The sequence below is a fragment of the Mirounga angustirostris genome, unplaced genomic scaffold (assembly GCF_029215605.1).
Source record: "Mirounga angustirostris isolate CCGP_5_RB_7025 unplaced genomic scaffold, mMirAng1.0.hap1 SCAF_16, whole genome shotgun sequence".
Classification (NCBI taxonomy): Eukaryota; Metazoa; Chordata; class Mammalia; order Carnivora; family Phocidae; genus Mirounga; species Mirounga angustirostris.
This window is the reverse complement of record NW_026991724.1, coordinates 6,992,813-7,013,651: the sequence shown is the minus strand read 5'-3', so window position 1 is coordinate 7,013,651 and position 20,839 is coordinate 6,992,813. Positions and strand designations below refer to the sequence as shown.

General features: G+C 46.9%; 1 protein-coding gene across 1 annotated transcript in view; it reads left to right on the top strand.

Annotated features, from left to right (window-relative positions):
- Positions 1–18,646, top strand: part of BCO1 (beta-carotene oxygenase 1) — a 39,554-nt gene extending 20,908 nt beyond the window's left edge. The window contains 5 exon segments of the mRNA XM_064581738.1: positions 2,287–2,544; positions 10,181–10,286; positions 13,378–13,472; positions 14,648–14,759; positions 16,689–18,646. Of these exon segments, the coding sequence (XP_064437808.1) occupies positions 2,287–2,544; positions 10,181–10,286; positions 13,378–13,472; positions 14,648–14,759; positions 16,689–16,918 (801 nt within the window). The 3' untranslated portion in view covers positions 16,919–18,646.
- The last annotated feature ends 2,193 nt before the right edge of the window (positions 18,647–20,839 follow it).

Below are 20,839 nucleotides of genomic sequence, written 5' to 3'. Positions count from 1 at the left end.
GCTATTCCTCAGTCCTGACCCATGTCTGGGCTCCTTGCAGCTCCCACCGTCCACGGACAAGGCCCTTCCAGTGTCCCGGCAGCCACTGGGTAATGTCAGGGAAGGGTGGGTGCCATAGATGATTTAGACATCATAATGATAGAGCGTTCCACGAGATGGTACAACCAAACATCTTCGGGCACACCTGAATGCTCCAAGTGTGGATGTGTGTATACGTGCGTGTACCTGCCTGGATATTCGGGTGTGTGTGTGTGTGTGTGCGTGCACATATGTATGTGTATGAATATATCTGTGCATGGATATGTGTGTATATATTTACTTCCTGTTGAAATGAGTAAATTTTTTTTTAAGATTTTATTTATTTATTCATGAGAGAGAAAGAGAGAGGCAGAGGGAGAAGCAGGCTCCCCGCTGAGCAGGGAGCCCGATGTGGGACTCGATCCCAGGACCCCGGGATCATGACCTGAGCCGAAGGCAGACGCTTAACCATCTGAGCCACCCAGGCGCCCCGAAATGAGTAAATTTTTACTTGTGATAAATATCAAGGAATTTTTAGTATTCTCTATTCAAACAGTACACAAGGAGAGAAAGTAACATGTCAAGTCCCCTGTCCTCCCCCTGGCCACTGGCAGTCCCCTCTCCAGAGGGAACCACCACTATATGTCTTTAAGACCTGTCCTTTCTTCTCAGGGAGGAGAGTGAGGTCCCTCCTCTGCTCAGAACATTCTTGTGATTTCCCATCTTCCTCAGAATAAGATCCAAAGGCTTCACTGACCAGCCTGCAAATCCTCACAGGCCCACATCCCAACCACTGGCTCCCTACCTATTCAGCCTCCTTTTGGACCTCCTGTATCTCAAACTAGCCTAACACGTTCTTTGCATTTTCTGTCCTTTCCACCTGGAATGTTCTTCCCCAGATGGTTTCCTCCCTCAGTTAATCCAGGTCTCAGCTAAATGTCCAGATCCCTGAAGCCTTTCGTGATAAACCAATCTCTAACAGACCCCCGCCCCAGGCTTCTCCATCCCCTACCTGGCTTCATTTTTCTCAGTAGTGCTCATTGTCCTTGGCACATTATTTGATCATTGACTGCTGGCCTCTCCCCCACCAGACTATAAGCTCCATGAAAGCAAGGGCTTGGTTTTGTTCTGTCTTTCCTGGAAAAATGTTCCTGAAAAAGTGTCTGATGTGTCCTAGACCCTCTGTCTGTATTTGTGGAATGAACGCTGGGGCCAGGGGCCAGCAGAGAAGCCAGCTGTAATTGGGTTTGCTCTTCAGCCCCTGGACATCCCTTGGCCCTCAAAGAATCCCACAGAGAAGACCGAGCTGCCAGGTGCAGGCAGAAAGCCCGGGCAAGGGCTTTGGAATGCATTGAGAGCTCTCTGAAAAGTCTCTGTGCCCGACCCAGGGATTGGGTTCACGGAGAAGAAAAGAGCTAAAATAATTCTATATTCACTTGCCCACCACCACCACCCCTCCACGCTGTCAAAGCCTTCCTCCTCTGCACTCCCACTTAATGTTCAACCTGGATTCTGGAGAAGGAGAGCAAGAGGCACATGAGCTGGGAGGAGGTGGCCAAAGACCAGCCTGGAGTAGTCCCTCTCTGCCTTTCAGAAGGAGGGTGGTTAGGCCAGAGTTGCCAAAAGAAAGAACCCCACACATACTTTGGATTAGGCAACTAGGGTTGCAAATATGGCTAATTACCACCCAGAGTGATATCGCCTCATGATACCCAGAGGTGTGTGCAGATACCCATGTGCGCCCCTTAACTAGAACAGGTCGCTCCACACCACAGCCCCCAGGATAAGGGAGGTTGCCATGACAACTGCATCCTGGCCAACCAGGCAGCAGGTGGACGTTGGGAGAACGAACCCTAAAGGGCTGGTGTGGTTTTAGGGTTTTAGGGTTTTAGGGGCTCCGGCTGTGGATAGAGCCCAAGGAGGGCTAGAAGACTGGCCCGTTCTCCCCAGTGTGGCCATTGCCAGGGAGCTAGCTCATCACAGCCCACCTGGAGTCAGTCAATTGAAGGGGGGGAGAGATGGTGTAGTCTCAGGGGCTTCCCCAAGACTCTGTCCTCCTGGTGCTGCAGAGGCCCCAGCAGCAAAGATTCCCTCTGCTCCATCTGAAGGAGGTAATCAGGGACCGGCAACAGCCAGGAGCTCTGGGGGAAGGGGATGCTCCAGGGTCACGAGCTAGTGGAGGGGAGGGCTGGGTCTTGCCCTGCACCCACTGCCATCGTGCGGGGCCGGCAGGGGGAAGCTGACCTCTGGGTGTGCCTCTGCTTTCAGACTTACATTCACATCATCGACCAGAGGACCAGGAAGCCTGTGCCCACCAAGTTTTCCACGGACCCCGTGGTGGTCTTTCATCACGTCAACGCCTACGAGGAGGATGGCTGCCTTCTGTTTGACGTCATCACCTACGAGGACAGCAGCCTTTACCAGCTCTTCTACTTGGCCAACCTGAACCAGGACTTTGAGGAGAACTGCAGGCTCACCTCCATCCCCACCCTCAGGAGGTTCGCTGTGCCCCTCAATGTGGACAAGGTAACGGCTTGGAAGGGGACCCGTTTCATTCCTGGGGAGTCGTGAGTCCCAATGGGGAGTGATTTTGGCACTCACTGGATTGACACTGAAATCCAAAGCGAGCTGTTCTTAAAGACAAAACATTTTTTCATTGTTTTTCCAAAAGTGGTGCATATTCATCATAGAAACCTAAGAGAATATAGATTGGGTAAAAAGGAAAAAAAAACCCCATGAATCTATTATGAATATATTTGTATTGCCTCCCACATCTCTTTCTGTCTCTCTCAGTAGATAGACCAACAGACATATTAATACACATGTTGATGTATCTGTGTATATGTATATATAATACACATGCCTATTGATACATATCTCAATAAAGCTGTTAAAAATTCTATGTAGTAGGACTTCTCCAAAACTTAGAAATACATACATGTAAATTTTATATATTTCTTAATTTTAGAGAAGGAAATCACAGAGAATTTTTAACAGCTTTATTGAGAGATAATTTCACATACCATACATTTAAAGGGCACCATTCAGCTGCTTTTAGTAACTTCACAGAGTTGTGCCACCAACTGGATTTTAAAACCTTTTTATTAGCCTGGGAAGAAACCTTGCGGCCCCCCCCACCTACCCCCCTCCACCCCTCTATCCCCCAGCCCCAGGTGAGCACTAATCCACTTCCTCCTGTCTCTGAGGATCTGCCTGTTCTAGACACATCACACACACACCAGGCGGTCTCCCGCGGTGGCCACCCTCCCTCCGCGCTGTGTTTCCGAGGCCCGTCTCTGCCATAGTGCACACCAGCCCTTCCTTGCTTTTCATGGTGGAATATGCACGTACTGTTTTGTGCACTGCTTTTTTCCACTTATGTGTATATCTAAACATCTCTCCATGACATTCAATACTCTTCTACAACATCATTTTAAATATTTGTGTGACAATTCCAGGCCGGGATTCATCACTATTCGCTTACCCAATGCCCTGCTGTTGATTAGTCCCCTTCTTGCATTAAAAATGACCACTAGGCCAGACATTATCCTCAATTAGGGTGATGCTACCAAGGCTCCGGGCTTGGCTTCAGAGGCTACAGAGATTCCTGGCTCCAGAACTCACTGACTTCATGACTTAATTAATTTAAATGATAGCAAATTCAATTCAACTCAGTTTTGATGGCTCCTATTTACTAAATGCACTCTATGTGCCAGGTACTTTGCTAAGCATTTTATTTTCCTTGCCTTACTTAGTGATCAAAACAACCTATGGGAGAGGTCCTCATATTAGCCTCATTTTACAGATGAAGAAACTGAGGCTCAGAGAAGTTAAGGAATATTGCCAAGGTCACACAGCCCTCAGGGGCAGAGCCATGATTAGCACCTGCAGCAGCCTGTCTCTCAACCCATGCTTGCAGTTGGTAAATGTACAACTCTACCATTCTCCCCAGCAGGCCTAAGTCCTGAAAAGAGCCCAGACAGGTCACCCTGACCCCTCTCGGGGCTCTGCAGGCCTGGAAAATGGAGGACACTACTACAGAAGGCCCAGAACCTTCTTGCACCCTCACTGCCCGGGCTCCTCAATGCAGGAGCTCAAGCGTGCTCCCTCCCAGTCAGCAGGGCACCCCGGTTTGTCTGGCTCCAGAGTTGGGGTTCTTTCCTATCTTTCCAGCATTTCCCCATCTGTAATCATTGGTGTATCTCTGTCACGATTTTCACCATATCTCCTATCACCTCGATTTAACATTCACAAAGTCGTGCTTTGTTTAAATCTACTCACTCTTTTTTTTTTTTTGAAATGATAAGGCATTTTTTAAAATTTTACTGTTATGTTAATCACCATACATTACATCATTAGTTTTTGATGTAGTGTTCCGTGATTCATTATTTGCGTATAACACCCAGTGCTCCATGCAGAATGTGCCCTCTTTAATACCCATCACCAGGCTAACCCATCCCCCCACCCCCCTCCCCTCTAGAACCCTCAGTTTGTTTCTCAGAAAACATAGTCTCTCATGGTTTGTCTCCCCCTCCCATTCCCCCCCCTTCACTTTTCCCTTCCTGCTATCTTCTTCTTCTTCTTCTTCTTCTTTTTTTTTTTAACACATAGTGTATTATTTGTTTCAGAGGTACAGATCTGTTAAATCTACTCACTCTTGAAAGGAAACCTATCACTGGCCAATGGAAAGCTAGCATTGCCTCCTGCAAATAGAAGACAAGCATGGACATAAAACAGTGGGAGAAAAGCAGGGGTCTGAAGCTCTAACCAGATACTGTTGCTTGCCAAGACTTAATCTCTGTTAAAAAGAAAGTTATAAAAGTATGAGGTGTTAAAGACATAGTGGCACCTCACTGAGACTCCCTGCTTGACCCAGTCAGAAAGACTGGAAGAGAAAAAGGAGTGAACTTTCTCCCCACATGGTTCAGGGCTATTGAATGAACTTCCACAAAGTCATCACATGGGCCGTCCCGCAGTGCCATGCTTGGTCTCCTGGTTCCAGGAAGCAGTGGGGGGGGTGTCATCGAGCACACAGGTGGCAAATCCCAAGGCTTGGCCCTGCCTCACATCGACTTGGGCCCAGGGATGAAACAGAGAAAGGAAACGCTCCCTCTCACTGCCCACACACCAAGGGATTTTATAACCTTTTATCGTGCTTGAAAAATGATTTGCTTCCTTGGAACTAGGCTAAGAAGTTCAGCATGTATATTTTGAAAAGCTGCCATGTGAGCCATCTACTGCTTTGAAACTAACAAAGAAGTGTGAGCCCTGGGAAGGGTAGCTCTGGCCACGCTTTTTAATTGCTATTTATTGTCCCTTCAAACATCTTCTTGCTTCACTTTCAAGTTGCCCTGCCTGCATATTGAAATCGAAAAGTTGAGCAGATGGACATGGCAGACATGACTAGAGCTGGCAGCTCTAATTCCGTCCTATCCAAAGGTTTTTTGGGACAGACCTTGGGAGACGCCAGCTTTCTCTGTCACCCATCAGTCTGGGGCCATGGCATTGTCGCTGTTGCTCTGCCTGCAACCCTGTCCTCTTCCCATCAGGCCTCCACTCCAGTCTTGGCTTCAGGTTGGACTCACGGGGTGGGGGTTAGGCACCTGGGCTGGGTCCTGGGGGCGGGGAAGGGCAGGGCATGGTCTCAGCCCACAGGGGCTTCTAGTTTGCAGCCAGTCTAGCAAATTCCTGCTCAGCTCTCAGGTGTCAGATCATCACTCCCTTTAGAGGAGTTTGTATGCTCTGATGGCACCTGGACATTTGTCCTAGGTAAATGAGCTTGTTCAGTCACCTGCCCTGGGAAAGCTTTGAGAGGGCCAGAGCCCTTGGTCTTGTCAGCTGTTTATCCCCTGCACCTGTCACAGGGCCTGGCACCCAAAAGCCTTCTCATTAAGCTCCTGACTACTCTAAATCAATGAACGAATGACAAGTGGGTGAGAAATGTGAAGGGGGGTGTCTCTAAAAGGACACAGGTCTCTCTTTAGCATTTGGAACATTTCCTAAGTGGAAAGTGCTTTCCGTATACAATGGTCAACAGTGAAGTATATTTAGAAGTCTGGGACCTCCCAGCTGCCCCAGATTCTCTTGTGTTTGGGCCAGCTGGGGTCAAAGGTAGGTGGGGCCCCTTGGCACCCTTGGCCTGTTTATGCAGGGTGGCACAGGGTTGTCTAAGGCAGGGCTGGGCTGGGAGGGGCATGGACATGTACAGACAGTTCGGGCGGCAACCCTGCCCTCATCCTGCGGGGCTCGGTGCGCTGCCTCCAGGTGGGTTCATCAGCACTTGCCTTCCCTTCCAACAGCTATCCATGCATAAGGGGCCATCATGGGAGGAGGCACTGTGGACTTACAACGGGTGGTTTTGACTCCTGGCTCAGTAGATTTGGGTTTTGTCTTGACCCCAAGTGCAAAAACAAAGATCCAATAATAAAAGAAGCTGCTGAGAGCTCATCATGTGCCAGGCCCTGTGTTAGATGCCCTTTTTCCTCTTAGACCCCAGCAGGAGGGGCCCCTGCTCTGGCCTCGGCATTTGGGGGGTGCGGGATCCTGATCCAGCCTTTCTCTGGCAGTTTCCCTTCCTCACAGAGTGAGGCTGTGCCCATCTGGAGACGTGCTCTCCCTTGTCCCAGCCATGAACCAGCTACCCGGGATATCTGAATTCTCTGCCCAAATAGCCCCAAGACTGCTTCCGGTGCCTGCTTGTCTTTTCCTAAAAGCAGGCTGCACCACTGGTGTCCTGGCCTCAGACCCACGAGGTAGCCAGAGTTGGCTATTGGCTTGGTCGTGCTGGCTGGGGCATCTGTGCAGTGGGAAGAAAAGGGGGCAGGAAACAAAGAACCTGAGCCCAGAGGCTGGCCCTCAGTCTGCCGCCCTAACTTGGCTCAAAACTCCAAGGAGTCCTAGAATTTCAAATTCACACACCCTTACAGACCAGCACTGTGCAAAAGTATCCACTGCAATGATGAAGCATTCTCTGTCTGTCTAATGCAGTAGCCGCTAGCCACGTGGGCCACTGAACCGTGACCAGGGCAGCCGAGGAACTGGATGTTTAATTGTACTTAATTTTAAGTTAAATGTAAATAACCACATGTGGTCAGTGGTTACCATATTGGACAGTGCAGTTCTACATTATGAAGGTCTCTGTATCAAGGTGGGGGAGAGAATGGTATCTCACTTAACAATTCGCTCAATGTATTTAGACTTAGGGTGGGGGGTCTCCACTCTTGTCCTGGGTCCTGCAAATTTTAGGAACTGTTAAATGTTTTGCATGCTTCTCACCTAATCAGTAGGACACTGCTCTATGTTGTTTATTATCCCCGTGACTACAGATGAGAGAAGAAGTAACTTGCCCAACATTGCAGGAACACCTGTGGGGTTTGAGTTGGGATTTGAATGCATGTCTGTCTGGCTCCGAGTTACTAACTATGGTGTGCCTGGCCCTGGACCAGGTGTTTTTATAACCATTATTTAATTGTAACCATAGTCTTCCGACACCAGTCAAAGCAACCCCCCTATGGTCACCACCCGTCAAAAAGTAATGAATTGCCCCCATATTTTACAAACCAGGAAACGGGCTTGGGGAGGCATGAGGGCTGAGGGTGGGGAGAGGCTGCTCAAGCTCACATAGAAACGCTTAGAGTCTGATTTCATACAGCGGGCTTCTGAACCCCAAAGCCAGGGTTTCGGGGAATTACCGAGATAGCCACTTCTCCCGGGAGTTCCCTCCAGCTGAGGGGTTTCAAAGCAAACCTGTAGGATTTTGGTGACGTTGGGCTGGAAAGTCCTTTCTTCTCAAAGCTGAGCACGCTGGCCACCAAAAGCAGCCCAGTCATGTTCATTACTGCTGTGTGGAAAAATTCAGTTTATCCCTCAACCAGTCTGACCAGTTTCAGGCTGGAATTAGAAGACGTCTCTGCAGAGGGAATCTCTGCAGACGGACTCCCTGCAATGCAGGCCCAGGGCATGCAGAACAGGCCTGTTGCTGTCAGGTGACTTAGCAAGGCACCAGGCAGAGTCTCCGCTGCTTTGTGGTGTGGTGCAGGTGGATGTGCTGAGTGCTGGGTGACTTTTCCACGCATTTCATCTCATTTAATTCCTACAACTACCCTGTACAGCACATGTTTTACACCTTGACAATGGAAGGAAAGCTTATTGAGTCATGCATTCACTCATTCATTGAGCAGTTACTTCCTGGGAACTATGTGCCATGCACTGAACAAAATCTGGTCCCATCTTCAAGGGGAAGACAACATAAAAGAAGGAAGCAGCTCCATACAGGAGATAATTACAGCTTGGGACAAATGCCTTGGCAACATTGCAGATGGAAGTGTTAAGGAAGGGGATATTTGAGCAGAGACACACAGGAATAGGCCAGCCTCAGGGCCTTTGCACCTGCTTTGCCCTCTGCCTACAGTGCCCTTGCTTCTGAGCAGAATTACGTTGCATTGCCAAGAGCCCAGACTGTCCTTTCCTCTGTGTGGCCTTGGGCAGGTCACTTTCCTTCTCTGAGCCTTGTTTTCCTCTTCTGTCAACTAGGGATTGAACTAAACAAATCTCGGAGGGCCCCTGCAGTTCAACTGCTAGGATGCAGCAAATTTACCCCCCTTCCCAGCAAAAAGCTGCTATCATTCAAATAAGTTTCTGTTAATTATAAAATCGCATTTTGGAAAATTTGGAAAGTAGAGAAAAGTTTAAATGAGAAGCAGTCAGCCATAACAACAATTCTCAACCTGTAAACCCCATGAAGGCAGGGGCTTGGTCTTATTTCTCCTCCTCCATTGCCTAAACTGCACTCACTCCCAGTGGTAATAATTATTATTATCATTATTTTAAAAAGCAACAATGTAGGGGAGCCTGGTTGGCTCATTCGGTTAAGCATCTGACTTTTGGTTTTGGCTCGGGTCCTGATCTCAGGGTCATGAGATTGAGCCCTTCATTGGGCTCCTCGCTCAGCACAGCGTGTGCTTGAGATTCTCTCTCTGTCTCCCTGTGCCCCTCCCACTCGCATGTGCATGATCTCTCTCTCCCTAAAATAAATAAATAAATCTTAAACAAACAAACAAACAAACAAACCAGGGTGCCTGGGTGGCTCAGTCGGTTAAATGTCTGCCTTTGGCTCAGGTCATGATCCCCGGGTCCTGGGATCAAGCCCCACGTCGCTTCTCCTTCTCACTCTGCTGCTCCCCCTGCTTGAGCTTGCTCTCTCTCAAATAAGTAAATAATCTTTAAAACAACAACAACGTTATCAACTGCAACTAACATTTATTTAGCAGACTATTAACCAGACCCTCTTGTAAACCATTTGCATGGATTATTTAATCTGCACAATAACTTGGAGAAGTGTATACTCTTTGCATGATGCATCTACCGTACCTTATTATACAGATAAGGACATAGAACTCCAGAGATAGTAATAGAAGCTCAATAAATATTTAATCAATTGTTTTAAATCCCTCTCCTGGGTTACCGTGATGACGGTAAGGCACTGAATAAAATCTGATTATAAATTGAGACCAAGGGAATGCCCTCCATAGATCCTTCACTCCCAAGCAATTCTTATTGCCTGTTTGTTTTCATTTCAGCAGTGGTACATTTTCATAGGAGAAAATCCTGAAAATACAGATAAGTGTAGAAAAAGAAAGTCCCCATAATCCCACCGCCTGCTGTCTTGTTAATAATTGGTATATTTCCCCCAGGCTCTTTTCAATGTAAGTTCTTTTTAAACTGATTGAGTTCAGATTGCGTATGCAATTTACTCTACTGCTTTTCTCGGTATTCTATCATGAGCATTTCCCATGTTATTATGAACTCTTTATAAACATCCTTTTAATGACTGATGCAGCTTTACATAGGTGAATCAGCCATTATTTAAAAAGTGAGAACCTACCAATACATTAATTTCACCTGTGAAAGATAAGGTAGCCCAGAGTAGGAAAAAAGAGCCAGGAGTTTTGGGACCCCCGTCCTACTACCTACCAGCTACGAGGTCTCAGAGAATAAGAATAAAAATACCAACAACATGATAGCTGCTTCCTGTGGTTCACGTAAGGCCAGAACAAGACAACATCCACTAAAGCACTTTTTTTTTTTTTTTAATGTACACAGTAAAGCAAGTGTTTGCTCTGGATAACCAGTTTTCAATTTTTTTTTTTTTAAACTGATTCAGGATGCAGAAGTGGGCTCAAATTTAATCAAACTGGCATCTACAACAGCAAGAGCCCTGAAGGAAAAAGATGACCAAGTCTACTGCCAGCCGGAGTTGCTTTATGAAGGTAAAATGCATCCTCTTTGCAGATGCTTAGGGAAGGGGCAGGCTTTCGTGAATTCACGTGCGCCTTCTCTGTACCTCCTTCTGATGCAGAGGAGCTGTGCACCGACAAGGGACAAACAGGAAGACTCTTGGGGTGCCCCAGTGGAAAACATTTGGGGACAGTTCTCTTTCATATATCTTCAAACAGCTCCCAGGAAGGTACTGGGGTGGGGGTGGTCGTTGGACCAGATGACTTTCACGGCTGGCCTCTATAAACGCGCCGATTTATTGAACGCTGACTTACTGTACGGGAACAGTGTGTTTGCATTTCCACTTCTACACCTTCAAAATATCCTGCAGAACAGGGGCCATCAGCCCCATCTGACAGAGGAGGAGATGGCTCAGAAAGGCTGTGCTCCACACAGAGTGTAAACCCTTCCAATAAGAGTCGCACCCGTGAGAGCCGGGATTCTCAATCTGGGCACCCCTGATATTTGGGGCCGGGTCATGCTTTGTGTGGGGGGCCGCCGTGTAGGACATTGAGCAAAACCTCTGGCCTTGACCCACCAGATGCCTGTAGCACCCGCACTCTGAATTGGAATAACCAAAAATATGTCCAGACATTGCCAATGTCCGGTGGGGGCACCATCACCCTGATGGAGAACCACTGCCCTAGAATATAAGCCTGTGACGCGGGGACTATGTTTCTGTGCTCGGTGTATCCCCAGCATGTGATAGAAGTGTGGCTTTGAGGGGTCTGTCCTCAACACAGGCGTGGAATGAATGGTCTTGTCCGGGACACTCAGCTAGAGGGTGGCCAGGCATGGGTCTGCTTTGCTCGCCTGTTGGCTCCCGCCAGGTTCACACATCTGGAAGGACACTGTCCTGGGGACTTTGTTAGGACAACCCCAGATTTGCCCATAAGAACCACTGCTGTAAAATAGCATCCTAGGATCCTGTAACAGGTTCTGTGTGGCACCCCAGGCGCTGGGGGTCCTTGGAAGTAAATATATAGATCTTGGTAATAGTTCTTTTTTTTTTTTTTTAAAGATTTTATTTATTTATTTGGCAGAGAGAGTGAGAGCGCACATCAGCAGGTGGAATGGCAGGCAGAGGGAGAGGGAGAAGCAGGCTCCCCGCCAAGCAGAGAGCCCCACATAGCGCTTGATCCCAGGACTCTGGGATTACGACCGGAGCTGAAGGCAGACACTTAACTGACTGAGCACCCAGGCGCCCCTTGGTCCCAGTTCTTAAGGCATTGACTTGCATCTCCACTCACTTGCCACATCGGGCAGATGGAGGGTTAAAACGTTATGGTCTTTTTTGTATCGGGGAAGAGAATTCTCGCACCTTGGCAATCTTGGGCAATCCTGAAAAGTATAGCAATAGATAGATCCCTCATAATCCCTTCACCCATGGCAACCCTTTGGAAATACCCATTGTCTCTCTGTCATGTACGGGGTGCTTGGCATATGCCAGGCCCTCTTCTAGAGCTTCCCAGACCTCACCCCAACAGTCTCATCCCGTTATCCTTGACATTAGATGAGTTCACACACATAGAGTGCTTCACCAAGGGCCTGGCCCATAGTGAGAGTCCAGCACAAGATAGAAGTTATTAGAACAACTCTGGGAGGCAGGTGTTGGCACATGTCATTCTTGTTTTAGAACTGAGGACAGCAAACTGAGGATAATTCCATAACTTGCCCAAAGATAGGAAGCAGAGCCAAGATCTGAACCCAGGTCTCTCAGACTCAAAAACCCTTAACCTCTGCATTTATAGTTTTACACAATGCATACCATACCATCTAGAATATTCTGAAATGGCTTCTTCTACTGAATGAATATAGCCTGAGAATTTCTGCACGTCCTGAAGATTCTTCAAGAGCATGGTTTCAATAGCCTCACAGAATTTACAGGGATAAATCCTATTTTACTAGACCAAGTTCCTGAGGCTAGTCATTGACAGGGTGGAGGTTGGGGGGAGTTGGTCCCCAGACCAGGTTTCAGGTACAGGAGCACCATGGGAAGTCTCAGACCTACTCTGGGGGCAACTGTGGGCACCTTTTTCTGATTTCTCTATGTGGGTGGTCCCTCCAGTTCACAGTCACTGTGGCCTGTCTCTTGAAAATTTCATGATTACTTGTCTGTGGGCCTGGACATCTTCCCACCTCAACAGGCCATTCCCCTGCACTCCTCCCAAGCCCAGTAACCACTCATGCCCTGGGTCTTTTTCAGAAGGGCTTTGTGTGGCAGATTTTCCATGCCTGCTTCCTCTTTTCTTGGACATTATATTTTCACCAGCAGTTGGCTCTGACTGCTTGGAATATTCCATAAGAGGGGGAATTTTCATTTCAGCCCTCAGACTTAGAAATTTAATTTAACACAACAGGCATATATGTATGCATGTACATGGACAAAATATTTAGTTTTTTTAATTACAAAAGTAAAAGGCATAACAAAAATTTCATGTAATGAGAAACCTACAGTGTACAATATAAAATATAAACTATAAGGAAGTTATTACCCCAGCAATGCTTCCAAACCTTTTCTCTACATCTGTAACATAGTGAGGATAATACTATAACCAGCCTTTTACACTTTGTCTTATGATATGGACACTTTCCCATGTTATTAAAATTCTTTGTAAACATTAGTTTTACTTAGGTTATTATGTGAATTCACCAGATTTATTTAACTATTCCCCATGGACACCCCTTTCCACAGCTTCAGAAGTTTTTTTCCACACTCCCATACACGTGCATGCACACAAGTACTTTTTTTTTTAAAGAGCTCTAAAAAAATTGCAGTAGCCTCTGATTTTAATCATGCAATTCTTTTTGATTTCTATCTTGGATAATTAAAGATGCTTATACATTTAAAAAACTAGGTCTCTCTTTCCTTGCTCCTGAACCTTCTAATAGAGCCAGGGTAATTATCAGAGTTTCCCTCCCCCTGCCCTGTTACCAACCTTGATCTAATCCAGGGCCTGAAGCAAGTTCAGGGATCCTGGACTGGGAGCTGTTTTTGTGGACAGGATGCCCAGCCTGGCATGAAGGGTGGATGCTCCCAACCCTCAGTGATGGGGGCTTCATTGGCCATGTCATTCTCTTCAGGCTTAGAGCTGCCTCGGATCAATTACGCTCACAACGGAAAGCCATACCGCTATGTCTTTGCTGCTGAAGTTCAGTGGAGGCCCATCCCAACCAAGGTACTGATCCCTATGTGACTTGGGCTGGCGCTCCCTACAATGATTGTGTCTGCCTGCAAAGCTCAACTCTAGGTTCTTGGGCTGGGTGACCTTGATCAGAAAAGGGAGGTCCCTTTGGGGCAGAGGGCAGATCAGAGAGTGAAGTCCACTTGGGACAGAATACAATGGAAGCAATGATGGGCAATCCAAGAGAGGCAGCCCTGTCTGATGGACTGAAGCACAGCAAAGAGGTCACAGCTGTAGGTCATCCACTGATTTCTTTATTCAGTACATGTTTATGGAGCACCAACCGTGTGCTACAGCATGGTGGCAGTGAGGATAAGAAAGTGATAGGACGATCCCAGTCCCTGCCCTCAAGGAACTCACCCTTTCAAGCAGAGGGCCGAAACTTGGAGCATTTAGTTACTGTTATTTGTTACTATTTGTTGAACACTTACTGTATCCCAGGGACTATGCTAAGTGTACAGACATCACTTGTCTTTAATATCTTCATTTTTAATAATAAATGGAATATCTTTTCTGAAAAATGGAAGCAGTGCAGAAATGTACAAAGCAAAAAATTAAGGTTCACACACACACACACACACTCCCCACTAATCCCACACACTAAGGGGAAACAGGTCTATTAGGGATTAAGAGAAATCCAGGGACTTGCACTTTTAAAAGAACAAAAGGATCATATCACACTTTAAATGTTTGCGTTGAATACATTCATTGAACACATACAAAAATGCAATGTAACGCCAAATGCCAGATAAATTGAAGATTTTTTTTGAACAACCATTTTTATTCCATAAGATTCAAAACATTTTATGAAAGAATACATGAAAACTCTTTTTAATGAGTGTTTCTTATGATATTTAAAGTCAAGAAGTCATCCTTGAAAGTCTGAATCATCCTAGGGTGCCTGGGTGGCTCAGTCAGGATTTTTATTTGTAAAAATTCAGTATGCAGTGTCAGCTGTTGGATGGCAGGAGGACCTTTGCTTAAAGATGGAGGAGGAAGCTAGCTGCTTTCATTTCTGCTGTTATACTGACCCCAGGTAGATGTCATTTGGAGTCTATGCTGGAGGGGCTTGAACCCCTCTGTCTGCAGGCATTGATGTCATCGGTTCCCAGGGAATGAGCATGCTCTCCAACAAGTCACTCATATGTCTTTCCTCTTTGGATGTACAGATACTGAAATAGGATGTTCTCACAAAGTCATCCTTAAAATGGGGACAGGAGCACTGCTGGCCAGCAGAACCCCTGTTTGTACCCACACCGGGTGCCAAGGACGAGGATGACGGTAAGACTCCAGGTAGGGGAGCCTGCTTGCTGCACTATGTTTGTGATCACCCCTCAGAGACATTGTTTGGGGGCAGCGACCCTCCCTCTACAACCCCCACATGACAGAGCTGGTAGAACCAGGCTTTGAAACCCAGGTCTGTCTGAGTCCAAAGCGGTGAGGTTAAGGAGTCCCTCAAAACACCCTCACTCTGACACCAACTGCAAGTTGAGGGGTTGCCAAGACCACCCTCTGTTTTGATAGAAGGACTCACAGAATACACTGAAATCTGTTCTATTCATGGTTATGGTTTGTCATAGTGAAAGGTTGCAGATTGAAAGAAAACACACTCATGGGACAGAATCCAGGAGAATTCCATTCCCGGAGTATCTGGTTGTCCCTGGAGGTCACAGCCCACCCCAACTCCTCCAACAATACCCATGGAATGTCACCAACCAGGGAAGCTCACCCAAGCCTTCATGTCAGAGCTTTTTAGGGGCTTGGGCATGTAGACATGGTTGGTTGACTATGTGGTTGACCTTTAGCCTTCAGTCCCTCTGGAGGTCAAGCTGACATCTAATTCACTTTGCTAGGATAGATCATCAGGCTGGCCCCAGATAAATAAAGACATTCCTATGAGGCAGGACATTACGAGGGCTTAGAGTCACCTCCCAGGAGCAAAGATCAGACCTCCTTTTGGGAGACATTAAATTGTTTACTACACAAAAGCCCACTTCCTTTCCACTTTAAAATTCATTGCAATGGCTGACAGAATTCTTAAACCTCTAAGCAGGTATCTTCTGTACGGAGCACCTGTAAGTACAGATTTGTGGCCCACCTCTCTTTTCTAGATTTCCATATGACCAAATGGTCTTTTCCCTCCTTGACTCTGCCTTTGTCCCAGAAACCCCTGCCCATACTCCTGGGGATGCTAAGTAGGACAACCAGAACCATGGGTGGGGCTGCCCCCCTGAGCTGCCAACTATTTCCCTTAGGTGAGAAGGAGTGGTTTTCTGCCTGGGCCGTGTCTTCCTACTGATCCTGCATGGCATGGCACACCAGGACCCCACGTTACCGTCACCTCTGAGGTGGGGTATTGTTGGTAGCACCTCCTGCTGAAGCTGGCCTCCTACTGGGCAGGCCCAGGGCTTCCCCTACATTCTCTTGTGGGCAGGGAGTAGCAATGTCTTCATTTCACCAAAGGAGAGGCTGAGAGAATGATGCAATTTACCTAAGGCCACACACCCAGTGCCTACAGAGTTAGGATTTTAATCTAAGCCAATCTGACTTCAGCTACGCGCAACCACCCTGAGACCCAGGAGACCTTGGGAGGAATCACGAGTAGTTGCTGGAAGTTTAGGGGCATTATTTCGTTTAATCCTATATCCCTTGAGAGTGAGTACTTAGAATATGTCCATTTTATAGAGGGAAAGGCTGGGGCTACCAACGTGCTGCCTGTGCATAAAGTGGATTGGGCTCATTTGAATGTTGTTGAGTGCAGCTAGTCTGAGTTTAGCTAAGTGCCGTATATTAGTCTAAATACAGCATCAAAACTGATTCTCTGTAATCAGACTTTCTAAATAGTAGGCAAATAGCCTTTCTCCGATGCATGCAATACTTTACAAAATGCTTTCATTATTCACCATGCAAGAGATTCTCTGAGCAACCCTGGGAGGGCAGGGAGGATTCTCCTTACTCTGCAGATGAATGGACTAAGGTTCGGAGAGGTAAAAGGACTGGCCCTGGCAGGGCTGGAACCAGGTCTTCTGATTCCTACTTCCCTGACCTTTCCCTTCTGCTCTCACAGAATCTCAAAGTCATGTTCCTTTTGTTTGGATTCCATACTTACTTCAAAGCGGACAGGGAGATATAGCTGAGAAACTTATCCCTCCAGCTGCAGGAAATTCAAGTCCGCGCTTTTACAAAGTGTCTCTTTTTGTTTCCCCAAAGGGATTATCCTATCAGCCATCGTCTCTACTGATCCCCAAAGGCAGCCTTTTCTGCTTATTCTGGATGCCAAAAGTTTTACAGAATTGGCTCGTGCATCCATTGATGTAGAGATGCACCTGGATCTCCATGGGTTATTCATCCCGGACACAGACTGGGACAAGAGGAAGCAGGCCCCTTCCCAGGAAGAGCGGGACGGGGCACCAGATTGCCTCGTGGCCCCTCAGAGCTGACTGGGTTGGGGCCTGGGCCCTGGGCAGAACCGCTCCACTGGCAGGCTCCCACAGGACTCCAGGCTTGCTCCCTCTCTGAATGAAGGGGAGGTCCTTCATTTCGCTTTGCACTTATTCTTTGTGTGACTGCTTTGAGACAAAGGTATGGAAATAGTGCTTGTCAGTATCTTTTCTTTCAACTTATTTTGGCTATAAAAACCTTATTTGAAAGTGGATCAAATGTTTATTGATTAGCTCAAGCACTTCTAAGAAAGCCCTTTTCCTTTATTATAATGATGGTGACCAGAAATTGTATTAAGTCACATAATCATCCTTCTTAGAATGGGCAACCACTGGCATCTCAGAGAAGAGACGAGTAAATATTTATCACTGCTCCTTCCTGCCGCCCCTTCTCTCCCTCTTTCCAGTAGACTAGCTTGTGCATCTAGGAGTTCTAACTTTCTCCACCATGCCCTGTTAGTAAATTGTGTGGCCAGGAAGGCATATTGCTTTGTGGTCATTCCATGCAAGGCATGGCATAATTTAAAATAATAAAAACTTCAAAGTCTGTTCCAACCTTATTTAATTTTTGCATGGCTTCTTTCCTCTCAAGTTCTTCTATGGCAATAAAATAGAAGAGCTGGCCAGTTTGTAGCCTGTTAGATGCCCCATTGTACACCCAGTGGGACAGCAGATTGGTGTGGGCATCCCCCTTTGCAGGAGGGGGTGGCGGGCTGGCCGCTGACCCAACTAACCATGGTCAGGGGGCTAGAATCCAGGATTGAGGCCCAGGCCTGGGCTGGTATGAGGAGTTCTTGCTGAAAACTGGGGCAGTGAGCCATGCCAGTGTCTGTGGTTCCCCAAGTAGGTTCCCCAAGCTGAATGTGCTGCCAGGATGGGCCAGGTGTTTGCACAGAGATGAAAGGAGGTTGGTGGTGGCGATGGTGGAAGCTGGGAACAAGCCAAGAAGGGTCCCACGTGAGCACCAGGAACCCCCATAGATAGTTGAGTCTCACCTTTGTAGTCTAGTGGGTGCCTGGTTTAGGACCCAAAGGCAGGCTGAATAATTCCAATGTACCCATGTCATGGGGTTAGGGGAGCTGGGAGTCCACCCTTATTCTGCACCTGCCTCCTGCCCTAAGTCTGGATTTCATTTGGTTACTGGTAGGGATTCAATGGCATCTCTCGAAGACAGGAAGGAATCTCTGGTGACACTGCATGGAGTACCCCAGAGGGCAGACCTCTCAAGGATGGTCTTGGCTTTTGCCCTCTGCCCACCATGAAGCCATACTTAGCTCCCACTCAAATGGAGGCTCCATCAGGTCTGGGGGTTGGGTTTTGTTTGGGGGGTGTTTTTTTGGACATTTTTATTGGAATAATTGTAGATTCATGTATAATTCTAAGAAATAATACAAAAGAGATCCTCCATGGACTTTACCTGGTTTTCCCAATAGTAGCATTATAGTACAGTATTGCAACCAGGAGGATCCTGACATTGATTCAATCCACAGATCTTTTTCAGATCTCCCAGTTTTACTTGTACACATTACTATGTGTGTTTAGCTCTATGCAATTTTATCATATGTGTAAATTCCTATATCCACCACCACAGTCAAGATATTGAATGGCATTCGTGTGGTGATTTTTTTTACCACTATACCAACTTTCTCCCACCATGACCCTCCCACCCCATCCCTAGCCCCTGGCAAGCACCATTTCTAAAATTCTGTCATTTCAAAACTGTTATATAAATGGAATCACCAGCATTAACTTTTGAGGACTGACGTTTCCTAGCAGAATTGCTTGAAGATTCATCCATGTTGTTCTGTGTTGGGTGCGTTTTTGTTCACTACTGTATCCTCAGCACCTAGAATACTGCTTGGTGCATGACAGGCTCTCAATAAATATTTGTTGAGTGAATGCATGAGTGAATTCCTTCAACAAACAGGTTGTTGGTGGATAGTGTACCAACAGGAAATGGATTATTTTCCTAATGATCTCTTGGGACGATGAAGAAGACAATTCACAGGGAACCCAATAACAGCACCCAAGACTCCCCACGCAGGTTCCTCTCCCTGCCATCCCTGATCCCTCCTTTCTCTCTTTCCCTGTCAGTTCCTCAAAACCCCTCTCCCGTCCCAGCATTTCCATTTCACTCTTGGCTTCTAGATCACATTAAACAAAACCTGACCCCCGCAAATGGCAGAATGAAGACCATCTCTGCTTCCTTTGGGGATCCCAGCACCTCCAGCCTTCATGAGATCAACTGGGAGGAAATGCCAGCTATGGTGGCTTAAGAAAAACGTGACTGAGGTCTGCATTCAGAGAGTAGGAGTGGAAAAGAGGCAACAAATGTGACACTCACCTACTCATTATTCTGCTTCAGACGTTTGAGAAGAGGGTGGAATTAAGAAATGCTTCTCCCACCCCTATTCTACTCAACTCCAATTGCCAAACAGTATCCAGACCCACTCACGAGAAAGGGTGCAGTTCTGCAGGGAAGAAAAATATGCCTGTGGTTTGTTTACCTTGTTTAAGATGACCGGTGAGATACCAGACTGATGAGGAAGACTGGCACACCAAATCTTTTTTTCTCAGTTTCAAAAACACCAAAGGTCAATGACAGGATACCCGATTTATCTTGATCCTTAACGCCATCGTGTTTCATTACACACAGGCCAGGGTAATTAGCTCAAAAGGCCACGGGAGCTAAGGCACATGCACCCTTCTTGAAGGCACCACAAGACGGTGCGTCTTCCCCTCCGAGCCTTCCTTGTTATGCTTCAAGTGGGTGTAACACATGACCAGGAAGTTCTGCAGGAACAATCACTCAGATTTGTTTATTGCTTTGATAAAGCCACAGAATTTCACAAGTGCTCTGAGATGTGTCAGCTACTCGGTAAGCCCTCAAATGTTTGCTGACCCACTAACTTTTTCCTTCAAAGGTCTTTCTAATTTGATTCCAGTTCAGGAATAAGCTGGATGTATTCTTGGAAAAATCAACTCACAAAACATCTAAGTGCTTTCGAGCTACATCCCCATTACTGGTTCACACTCACTTCCTCCCAAAATTATGGAGCGTCGGGCTGACTCCATTAAGAAGGTGGCTGGTCCAGGTTAAGTACAAACACCTTTGATCACTTCTTAAGTTGTTTAAAGACTGGGTGGTGTTTAAATGGCCAAGGGAAGTCTTTCCCATGGCAAATCAGGACACGCAGACAGAAGAGTCATTCCTAGCTTCCTCATCAACAGGGATGAGACCTGTGGCCTCTACAGCTCAACTTCCTTCTAGGTGTTTGGCCCGGCCACCAGGTGCAGACAGACAGACAGACAGACACACACACACACACACACACACACACAATCGGCTGCACCAGCTGCTGGGCCACATCAGGAAACAGTCCCTTGAGGTCAAGCACCAGCAAAGAAGCTGGGGATATTCTTGGACAAGGCGAGCACCGTGTTGGGCAGAGTGGGGATGAGCCAGCCTTCTTTCCTCTTGGTGATCAGGAAAGGCTTCCCAGTAGCGTGTGCTCAGGAGCTGCCTGAGTGTTTGGAGGGAGCACCTGGCAAAGTGCTGGTCCTTACAGGCTGATAGTGTAGCTCAGGAAAAGGATTTGGGGACAGGTGTGGGTTGACTGAACAAAGCAGGTGGAGAGTGATTTCCCCAAGAAAGAGCAGTTGAAAGAGTTACAGAATTAGGCAAATTTTTTTGTGTGTCATTATAAAAACCATGTGTGTTCATCATAGAGCACCTGGTTACATTAAAAAAGAAATGAGAAAGACATCCATAGTCCCACTATCAAGAGAAAACCCCTGAAATCATTCTGGTGTGGGTTTTTTTTCAGTATTTAAAATATTTTTGTGCATAACATATATAGTAGCAATTGGTTTGTAACCTACCCACTAGTTTATAACCTGCTTCTTTCACCAAACATATAA